Source organism: Pseudopipra pipra, chromosome 4 (assembly GCF_036250125.1).
Source record: "Pseudopipra pipra isolate bDixPip1 chromosome 4, bDixPip1.hap1, whole genome shotgun sequence".
In the NCBI taxonomy this organism is placed as follows: Eukaryota; Metazoa; Chordata; class Aves; order Passeriformes; family Pipridae; genus Pseudopipra; species Pseudopipra pipra.
The window spans coordinates 57,158,548-57,170,314 of NC_087552.1; the positions used below are offsets into that span (position 1 = coordinate 57,158,548).

At 41.4% G+C, this 11,767-nt stretch overlaps 1 protein-coding gene across 1 annotated transcript in view; it reads right to left on the reverse strand.

Annotated features, from left to right (window-relative positions):
• The window catches only part of RBPJ (recombination signal binding protein for immunoglobulin kappa J region), a 146,840-nt gene extending 141,052 nt beyond the window's left edge, over positions 1–5,788 (reverse strand). The window contains exon 1 of the mRNA XM_064653077.1: positions 5,663–5,788. Coding sequence (XP_064509147.1) covers positions 5,663–5,778 — 116 coding nt within the window. The 5' untranslated portion in view covers positions 5,779–5,788. The remainder of the gene's footprint in view (positions 1–5,662) is intronic.
• Between the last annotated feature and the right edge of the window lie 5,979 nt (positions 5,789–11,767).

Sequence of the window (11,767 nt, forward strand, 5' to 3'; positions counted from 1 at the left end):
TCCATACACAAAGCAGAAAATTGAGAGAAAAATGGCCAGCTCTTCATGGAAGGTCAGGAGTAATGTGAAAGTAGGGGCTTTAAGAGCTCATAACACTGCTCAGCTTATGACAAGAATGTCTCTTTGGGAACAGGGAAGGATACGAAGAAAATTATAAATAGAGGAAGACCACGAGGACAGAGGTGAAGTCAGAGGATGCCGGACAGTCAAGACACACACAGTGAACAAAATGCAAACACTGGCTGAAAATGCACTGAGGAATTTACATTTCACTCAAAACACAGTGAGCCAATAAAAACATTAAAGGCAAAGGTAGATATGGCAGGAGCCAAAGGAATTTTTGCTGTAGGACTGTCAGCAGACTGAATGTAAAGTAAAAAAAAGCAGACTGAGGCAGGCTGTAGGAATCTGGCTGCAAGAAGTACGGTCTGAATCATGCTGCTCACCACGTAGGAGGCAGTGTTAGAGAGGAGGTCTGAGGGCATCACGAAGCTGCAAAAGAGAGAGAAGCTGGAGCAACCTTTGAGATAGATAGCACACATTGCTCTTCCAAAATATGGAACAGGTTAAGGTAGTGTCTAGATTCTGTATAATGTACTTTTGGAGAAGGTGAGCCAGACTTACCAGTTTAGACACTTGCAGAGTCTGGTTACTTTCACTGTCTGCAAAGGAGCTGCTCTCAATTTACACCAGCTTAAACCTAGTAACCCCCTCTGCACTCAGTATTACCCATCTTAGTTTTAACCATGTAACAGCTTCAAGAAAGAGCACAAAGTCATGCTAATCCAGCCAGGAATTCCTCTGTGCTCCCTCCCACCCAGAGAAGTTTTGGATATCACAAACAAATAATGACAGATGGTGACACACACAGATGCCTGTGTTAAACTAAAGTCCAGCTGAGGCACTCTCTACATATCTGAGAAGGTAGTCTCACATCTATTCCCCCATTTCAGTTTTTGAAAGTTTGAGGAGAAAGAGGTGGGTTTTGTTGGTTTTTGGGGTTTGGGTTTTTTTTTTAATCTTTAGCCAAGCTGGTTTCTTTTATGTTAACCTGTTGTATTTGCCTGGACAGTTTAGCATAGATACGGGTTTCTTCATCCTTCTACCCAGCTATCTCAGGAAGCTTGCCGCACTCTAAAATAAAACAGGATAGATAAATTGTTACTTTTTATTGAAGGCTGAACAATGGAAGCTGTTTCCGCGGGGGTAAGATACACCCAACTAGACAAACCATTAGATCTGGTCTGTATGAAAACCAGAAGCTCTCCATCGTCACTGGGCTTTGCACCTGAGGAGTGGTTTGCCTCGGTGTAAGACAGAAAATGGGTCTTGCACCTGCACCACATTGCCTGTAAGAACACAGCCAGCTCCAGGATTCACACTACCAAGCTGAGCTCCAAGGAGTGGGGACAAAGCAGGTCACACTTAAGAAGCTGATGTGATGAACAACATATAGAAGTGTGATTGTGGCTAAAGGGAAACTGAGGTCTCTATGTTCCTATGTGTTCAAGAAAAAGCTTTTACTCCTTATAAAGGGCAGTATTCAGTGACTGACTTATTTTGAAGATCACCCTCTCTTTTGATAAGTACATCATATTAAGTGTTAACAGGAAGCAAGAAGCGTGGGCAGAAAGCAAATGTGGCCAGCAACAATGGCCAGTCACGTAGTCTGTACAAGTCTGGTGCATCAATAAGTGTATGAAAGTGACAACAGCTTTTGCAGGAGAGAATTGGAGAAGATGACCCAAAGGCAAGTAAGGTGATCTTGTTCTTGGTGCACTCTACAGGCACATGGAAGACCACCAGGGACTAAAACTTGGATCCTCTGCATCCCTGTGAGTGTTGTAAACACCTAACTATTGGCTGGTTTTGGGGAGGGAACATGGATTTCCATATCTTTGCACAACAAAACCTTCAAAAGATTTGTTTTCATCCCTGTGTAAAGAAAGAAACATCATTTTAAATCTCAGAATTTCAAGGAACTAGACGATTGTTTACGACACATGTTTGTAAAGAAAATAGTCCAGTTACGTCAAAGTACGTAATTTACCCTTACAGTACAAAGGTAAAGAGCCTTCGAACTAGACTGTTGAACTAAGAGCCAACGACAGCTACATTTTAACTTTGCATTAAAAAAAAAAAAATCTTGACCATAACTTTAAGGAGGCCTACTTGCCCCATCTGCTGGTCAATGGGAAGACTTGGATTTACACTGCAATTAAAAGCATTACCACCGGGGCTCCAATTCAGTTGAATTCTCAGGTTCTCATTTCTTGCTTTAAACATGCATAAGTGCCACTGATAATAGCATTTCAGTAAGCACATAAGTACTCTGCCAAACTGAAGCCTGAAGCTTATTATTTAGCATGGCAGAAATAGGGTTATGACTTATTTATGACCGAAGAGAAAAATGTGTTATTTTCAAAGGAAATACTAGGGCAATCTGTTCAGTAACACTGGCTTGTTAATCAAGAAAAATTAAATAAATATGCCTTCTTTTGTTCTGAAGTGAGCTGAGGTAAACTAATGCTATAAAATAGCAGCCTGCTGAACTCTTGTCACAAAGCAGCCATATGTATTGCAGCTCAGCAAGGTCATCAAAAGGTTACCATGCCATCTTAGGGCTTTTTTAAATAAGTATTTGTTTAATAAATAGCAAGTCAGATACCCTAAAGGCCTGTTGACATTACACTTTCCTTCACTGCATGCAGTGCATCCATCCTTACGAAGAGGGTCTATTCCTTCAGGGAACAGGCTAATGTCTAGAGTGAAAATGTAAAGTTTGGGCTGACTTGAAGAGACCTTTTACTCTACCCCATGTAGAGTTGGATTTCTTGCTTTTAGCACATGCCTCACTCTCATCATGTTCTCTGAGGGCACCACCTGCGCTTGTACTGTAACATCCCTCTGCTCCACAACCTCCCATGCTGGTTGCAAGTTGGATCAGATATGTCAAGAGAAAAGCTGCAGCCAAGAGAAAGGCCATCAAATATCCCAGCAGCAAGCTGCTCACCAGGTAACCCAATATACCTGCAAGCTGACCCACCACGAGATCTTACGATCTTACACCCAGCCATGTTCTCTCCACATGACCCCACAAGGCATGTGGAGACCCGACAGTTTGCTTAGGCAGATACTCAATATGCAACTGTATTTCCTGCAAGACACAGAAGCCTCCTGCTCAAAGGACTTCTGGGTCTTGTAGATTCCAAGCAGAGACAGGACTATCAGCATGTCTATCTAGGCCCAGGCATGAAAGTTCAGAGAGGGGTTATTGTCATACCACAACAGAGAATGGTGAACCATCCTCCTCAGCAAGCAGAGCCAAATATTATCTTCAGGAAGTAGAGGTGCAACCATCTGTTTTGAGAAGATGACTATCAAAGGTAACTATGACCCTAGTTACCCAGGAAACTCTGTGAGAAAAAACCAGCCACAGCAGGGAATAGACTGTAAAGGAAAAGAAGGAACAGCATCCCCACTGAGGATCATTCAACTCAGGTGATAAATCTGAGAAGCAATTATGACTACATTTAAACATATCATTTCTATAGCAGACAGGGAAAGAAATCATCAGCAGTAGATCTAGACCTCCTGGTATACCAAGTCATACACGAAATTTCATAAAGCACGTGCACTACTCTGAAAATCATCACAGAAGGTTTGCTTAGCCTCCTCCCAGAACTATATTTTAGAATTAGTTATTTGTCTTAAGGGTATGGTCAAAAGTTTCTAAAATTGCTCTAGTCCAAACTCTATAATGTAATAAACAATGGACAACAGTGTCTCGAAGTAAATACTTGCACAATCCCCCACAACTGCAGTGTAAGCTGGGATCCAACATTTCTAGCTGACATCCCTAGAGGTCATAAAAATGACCAAGAGATTTCTCAGCTGAATGTCCACCACGTCAGTTACCTAGGGACTGGGATAGAAAAAATACTGTCAGAGTCCAGAAGTGTCTGCAAGGAAAGCCCACTGAGGCCTTGAGGGCTGTCCTGTCCTGAACCTCCTCAAGTTCTCTGAGCATCACAAGCCTGCTTAGAGACTTCTTGCAGGCCCACAACCACTTGGCATTCTTGTACTAGACACCAGGGGAAGCAAACAGCTGACAGCTAAGTTGTCACCTGGGACACTGCACAGAGATGTGGACTACAGACAGTGCCCAGAACAGCTTGCAGTGCAAGCTAGTTTCCTCAAGGGCAGGTGTTTTGAGAGTCCTGTAGCTAAGCATACCTGACTTCCTCAGCAATTTAGCTGCATGCTAAATTTAAGATGACTTAAGATGACTTCAGTTCTTCAGTCTGTAAAATACTGAGTAATGGAAGAGGGGTCATAATTTACACCTGAGAAAACAGGCATCACTTCTGCCTGGCTTGTGAATTCATGCACAACCCTCCATGCATGAAGACCCACCCAAAGAAATGTAACTCCCGTAGCTCAAGATTCCTCTCTCCTGTGAGGATGCACAGCATTTAGCTCCCCAAGCAGCCACCCCCACAGCAAAACTTCAACCCTCTTGTGCTGAGAGGATGCATCAAAAGCAGCTGGTCACTAGGAAGTTTCAAAAAACGGAGCCATAACAGATAGTTGAGAAAGAGGCAACCCTGCTGAAGAAAGACACTGAAAGGATGCCAGCCCATTTTAGTAGCCACAGAGTAGTATCACTCTCAAAAGCAGCCTCCACAGAGAAGAGTCAGACTTCATTCTAGTCCCTCATGGCAGACACCTTTGACAGGCTGAGTTCTGGCTTATTAGGCTGGGAAAACTCTATGCGACATCTGACTTACATCATGGGCCCAAAGCTTATTATGTCAATTCAAACTGATAAATAATCCAGAAACTGGCAAAAGCAAATGTTTGGCAAGAATTTTGAATATAGACTAGACTTTAACAGAAAGCTATGACCACAACTGCAAATAAGCCATTCAGTCTTTCTTTTACTTGTTGCCATTGCTGTGCGTGAGACAATCCTACTCATAACTCTCCACTCTCTCCCCCACTATCAGTGTTCAGAAACTATCTTCAAATGTTATTTACATTGCATTTGACAGATTGAGGACCCTTTTTTTTCCTTTCGCAAAACAAGGTGAAACAAACCTCCTGGTTCCTGGATCTGAATAATTCCATAATTAATTATGTTAGTTTCCCCCTCAATATCTTTGAGGGGGAAAAGGTAGCACTGTTCTTCTCTGGAAGAATTTTTTTGGTTACATAACAGAACGAAACACAACTCGTCTTCCCTTTTACCTTCTTCCTGGGAACTGCATTCTTCAGATGCAATCACTCAGGCTACTGGTTGGTTTGGAGGTTTTTGTTTGTTTGGTTTTGTTTAATAATAATGCACAAGAAGAATACAAAGACAGGGTTTCCCAGAGACTGAATCAGGTATTTTATATCAAAAGGAAATTTGTTTCACTGGAAAATAAGCAGCACAGAAAATACCAAATGAGAAGTTTTGTTCTACATTCAGATACTTAGGAGTAGGAAATTATCCAGCTTATTAGTCTCTGTTTTGAGGGTTCTTCTGAGGTGCAGGAATAACTATATCTTTAGTCACAGATATTCTAAAATTCAAGACAAAAGAAATAGGCAAAGCAGCTAGTATATCACTTCTTGCTACCACCATTTAAAAATATTCTTAAACATGCCACTCACTCACCAGGAAATAAACATCAGGAACTGGAAATCACTGCTTTGCCACCACTCAGCTTTGCCACTGTCGCTTTCCACCTCCTCGCAGAAATCCGGCAGCACCTTTCCGAGCACCACCTGCATCAGGGCACACTGCAACGTCCCACGGGATCAGCCAGCTCGCTTTGACATAAAACTAGGCAGAGGTGCTGGAATCAGCCCAGGGGCCAAGTCCCAGCTGGCACATCTGAAATGACTTCTGGCCCAAGGGAAATGAGAGAGGACTGTTTGGAAAGACCTTGTGTAGAGACGTTTAAAATGGTAGTAGCCTTCCTTTAGAGAAATAGAAATACTACCTAGACTGAAGACCAATAGATGGCATAGACTGTTTAAGGTGTATTGGAGGGATGGTTCTCTTCTTGTCCTGGGCTGGGCTGGGCTGAGCAGCCCCCATTCCTTTGCTGGTGAGCTTGTACAAATGTGTCTGTGGCTCTTGCTTTGCTGGGTGGAGAGAGGTGTGGCTACCACTCATGCCCCACTGCATGGCTGCCTTCCAGCTGCGAAAGCCCTCCCGCCAAGGAGGCTTCAGAAGGGAGCATGGCTGACCAGCTCACCCAGAAATACCTCCGCACCTCCCCTCTGCAAACACCTCTTCGAAAGCCTGTTCCATCCATACTCTCATTAGGAGACTACTCCCTCATCTGTGGTGAGAAAAGCAAACAGAGCTCTCTAGGAGCGTTCATTGACCAGGCCCTGCCCAGGTAAAGATTGAGACTTCACCGCGACCTTCTACTTCTTTAAAAATACTGCAGGCTGAATAGAGCCTCCTGGCAAGACAGATGAATTCAGTCACTTGCATGTAGATCCCAGTGTTGGTGCCCTCAAGAGAGAAAAGAAGGTTATTCTAGCATTCTTTGATTATGTCATCTAACTAACACACAGCAAAGGGACAAAGGTGAACCCTTTAATTACTGTAAGGATGTTTTTTCTCCAGGGCAGGGGTGTTAAATCCAGAGATTATCAATACCACAGGCTATGGTACAGTCTAATGAGCTTTGCACCAAAACACATGATGATATTTCCACCTACACTTCAGACAAGTAGGTACTGATTCTGCAGTGCTCCCAGAGGTGATGATCTTCTGCACTGACTCATCCAAGCTTGAGGGACTAGCTACAAGACGGCACATATTCCTGAGACACCTTCACACCACATAATCCTTAGCACCTTGATCTGACTCTGGAGTTAGCCCTGCTTCCAGCAGAGAACTGGACTAGATGACCTCCAAGTGTCATTTTCAGTATATAGTCTGTGATTTTGTGATACCACTGCTTTTGAGACAGCACATAGTTGAAAGAAAAATGGAAAAACTGCTTCTACCTCAGATTTGGGATTAGGGGTTCAGTAGAATTAACATCATCCTAGCAAAGATTCTTGATGAACCTTGTGATCAGTAAAATGGAAAAACACTGGACAGATGCTTAACACTCAGAGCAGACTTGTGGCATTACACTTTCACTTTCTTTGAGGCAAGGATATCCTTTCCTACGCATAGTTCCTCTTCAGAATTTTCCTGTCACTTTCTACAACAGCAAAGATACAGAGCAACATTGTACTAAACATAATAATTCCCCAGATGCCCAGTATCTGGAAACATAAGTGGATAGGGCCCTTCCTTATTTTATATAAAATATCACTGTGATGTCTTCTACAATGATACAAGATGGTAAAAGCATTAGAATTATGAGAAAGACTTTCAGCATAACAGCTAGCATTCAACACAGAAATACTCCTACAAAGCTGACTGTAAAGAATACACTTAGAATATGCAGATAATTTCAAGAGCTGTCCCCTGCCATGTTTCTGAAAGAGAAGTGTAATGGTAACAAAATAGTTGACACATTAACTAGCACTAGAGAACAGAGGGTACAATTTCTATTCCCATCCAGGTAACATTAGTAAAGCAGACATGAATATTATAATTCCTTTTGTATATAGTAGAGGTACGATTTCGCAAGCTGTTTCATACACAAGGGTGGCTTTCACCCAGAATGCAGTCTTGAAAATGTCAGAAGTTATTTTCAGATAGTTGGGATATGAAAATCCTGCTTGAGATCTATTTCAGGACAGATAGACCACGAGTGAAGAAGATCACTATACTGTAAGTAGGAACTACAATATTTCCCTGGATTTACCTTAAAACCTGAAGAGGAGACAAAATTGCTGAATTCTGAAAGAATTAAGTGGTAAGACCCTCATATTTTTTTAATTCCCATAGCATTAATCGTGCTACCTAATCAGGGAACCAGCTTATTAACGTGACACAAATTCAGGGGACTTTAGCAAAGCATTTGGAACGATGTCACATGGGAAACAATTAGTAGCTGCAAGAAGTGTAAGCCAAGCATGGAAGTAGCTAAAGCGGAAATGACAAACGGGAAGTCATTGGCCTGGAGGGATTTTACCGGTGGTATTCCTCAAAGAACTGTCCCAGGACAAATTTAACACAATTGTTTGGCACAAAAATTGCAGTATACTAATTAAATGTTCTGATTAAACAACTTGGGAGGCAATGTCAGAGCAAAAGAACAGCTGGAATGGTAGCTATGGGACAAAATTTAACTGCTAAATGCAATAAGGAATAATAACGAGAGTGTTTGCAATGAACCAAAAGCTTGTCAGCTGAAAGCACCAGGAAAAATTCTGAGACATATTAGTAGGATTGCCAGACTTCATGTATGGGAATGCCTCCCTCATATCCTCACAGTTCCTTACAGGTTGCTTCCTCTAGGGGTGCTGCTGGCATTGTTGCTTTGATCCAGAGGCAGAGAGTGACAGGAGAGCAGCAGAGGCTAAAAAAATCACACAGGTGATGTTAAAAACATTCAGAAAATGCAGGGGGAAGAAATACCCAAAGGTTCTTATGTGGGACGTGGGATTGTGGACTGAACTATGAGAAATTCTTTTTTATATGGAACATCCAGCAAGCCTGTGTTAGCCACTCACAGGATGACCACAAGAAGAACTCGGGTAATAGAGATTTCAGCAGAAGCTACAAGCAGAGTGAGAAGATTCTTTTACTAAGATTATCTGCTTTTCAGGCTTTAGAGGACTCCTAATGGTGCTGTTCAGCCAGAAATGGCACAAGGTTCTTCTATGAACCTTCCTCATATCAGTAGATGGGAGGAGTTATGGATCTAATGCTGGCCTGCTACAATTGCTAGCACCCCAGAAGTCATATATAATAGACAGGGGAGCAAATACTTCTGGTTAATATCCACAGTGCTTTCTCCTCATTCACAGCGGAATACATTCCTAAACTGTGCCTGAGCCATCCAGTTGTGGGAGTAAATGGGTTGCTGAGAACTCCTCCTACAGGAATTTCTGCTGAAGCAACAGGAATTCCTTCCTCCCCTACCCTGACTGGTATTGTTGATACTCACCTTTCTGAACTACGGGAAGAAGCTGATAGCAAAGGAGACACCTTTTCTGTGACCTGGGGCCTGACAGTTACTTTTCAGCATGAGGTCCCTTCCAATACAAGTTATTCTGTGATACCTGGCCTCTCAAGGTAGGCTGGAGAAAAGGACAGGTACATAATTCCTCCTTAGATCTCTCTGCTAATGATAACCTTTGTCTTGCCTAGGAACTTTCTTTAGAAAGGGTAACCTCCAATCTGCTGGGGAGGAAACAGAAAGGAGGGAAAGAGGTATCCTAATTTGCTCTGTGAGCAGCAGAGCCTATGAAGGCTGTAATCCAATGAAATTATGTGCTATGTCCCTCATGCTCCCATTCAACTGATCAGTATGCCGTCTCCTCTTCATATCCAGCATTCTACATCCAAGTGTTTCTCCAGCACTACAAGAAGAACATTCTTCCCTGCAGTATCTCCAGTTCTTCCTCACCTCCTTTAACTGCCCCCCAGCCTCTCATGCTCAGTACCTGTAGTTCTCAAAGAAGGCTTTCAGTTATTTTTTTGGTATGCCAAGCTCAGAAGGGAGGACCCATTGTTACAGAAGATAAGGGAAATAGTAAGTCTAAGTAATGGAAATTGCTGAGGTACCTGGTCCAGCAACAAAAGCTGATCAATTTTCTGCTTTTTTGTACAGCTGTAGTAACATTCATGTTGGGTTGAATTTCAACTTACATGTAGAAGTTTATACTCAAATCTGGAGATCTTCTAAAAAAACATTAGTATTGTGAAAAGCAGGTGAGTTTTCTTTTTGACTCCCAGGATACAAAATTTCCATACTCAGAACATATTTCAGCAGTATAAACTGCTGGGAAATTTCAGTAGTTGTTTTCTTCTGGAAAAGATTCTTCAAAACATTTTAAGTTCTTGGAACCAAAATATCTGATTCCCACACAGATCCAGACCAATTTTTCCTAACCATGAATAAAGCTTCCCAGACAAGAACCAAAAACGTTTTCTAGAGGATCAAAAACCCCCACACTCCTGTATTTACCTTCAATATATGCACTGCAAAGAAGGGGAGTACTATCATGGCTATTTTACAGATGGAACTGAAGCTCAAAGGCTAAATTACTTACCTGCTGCCAGACAAAAGCGTGGTGGAATATGGAACTGACTACAACAGTCCTAATTTTCAAGAGTGTCTTAAACACTGCATCATTTTTCTTGCAAGGCCCACACAGTCTGCACTATGCACAAATAGACCTCGGATCTTGGGTACTATGCTTTGACCTGAACTTTGTTTTTTGCTCTCTCCTGTTATACATTGTACACATAGAAACAGTGTATATTCTGCAGCACTTTCTCAGAAGCTGGAAAATAATTTCCTTTCACTAGCAAACACACTGTTTATGTTGAAAAAGCCAATACAGCTTTTCATTTACTGCTGTGTCTGCATGTTAGCATGAAGGTCAGTAGGAGGGTACACAGTACTGAGAAAATGAGTAGTTAATTATTGCTAGACCGCAAAAAGTGAAAATACTTTATTTTGGTTTAGCAAACAGCAAATCACAAGAACCGCTTCTTTTTCTGGACTATTTTTCGTAGAAGGGCATACGTAGAGTAAGATTTATGATGATAACTGGAGGCTACTTGATGTGCTTTGAGTATTACTGATAAAAAAATCCACTCTCATCATTTGGAATAATCTCAATAAATAAGTACAGTAGTCAGCAAGAAAAATCCCATTTGATTTTTCACAATCCCATGGGATTTGTCAAAATCCCATGAGATTTTTCTTGCCAAATATTATACTTATTTTTTGAGATTATTCCTTCGTGCTCGTGTATAATCCGGCAATTTGTCAGTATCTTTTGCTGTATTAACTCCTTCTGAAGTGTTTGTACTTGAGGGTTTCATTACATCATTAACAGTCTATAAGGCTTCACAACTAAGCTGTGTTGAGACCAAAATGCCAGATTTTCTTTTTATGGAACAAGTTTTAATAATTTCAAAACATCAGCATACAACAGCAGGCCTAAATTTAGTAAAACCAGTTCCTGTTCAGATGTCAAAGCACTGTTTAAAACTTTTCTTCAGTCCTTCAAAGGCTGAACTTATATTTGTTGTTCATGATCCAGCTAGAATAAGTAAGCAAAATGCATTCATTACAGAATAGATATAACTGCTTTAAAAATATTCTAAGAAGGCATTTTTAAAAAATGTTTTGTCCCAACCTTTCTATCAGAAAAATCAGAACACATTGATCAAAATTAGCAAACCTAGTTCCTCTGCAAAAGGCAGGCCTAGGCCCTCTCACTTACTAATAATTACATAAAATTACATATAATTATAAATACATCTAACATCATTGTGTGATTGTGTTGAAAAATAATAATTGTTGAAGTTTACAAAAGTAGCAAAAATTCTTTCTTCCAGAGCAAGAGAGCACAATTCACTGTAGTGAACTTCCCCTGGCACTGGGTAGCTGGGAGGAGAGGTTTATGTCCATCATCCACGAGCAGAACAAAGCCTTGTCTCAAAGCCAGCTGCAGGACTAGGACTTACCACACGAGAATTGGGTCTAAAGTCTGGCAAATGCCAGAGCAATCAGCAAATTTCAGTGTAAATTCTGGACAATTATTGCAGTACATTCCTTGTTGACTTAACAGCTTTATCCAGACAGACTATCAAAGCTTTGAAAAGGATATTCACTATCCT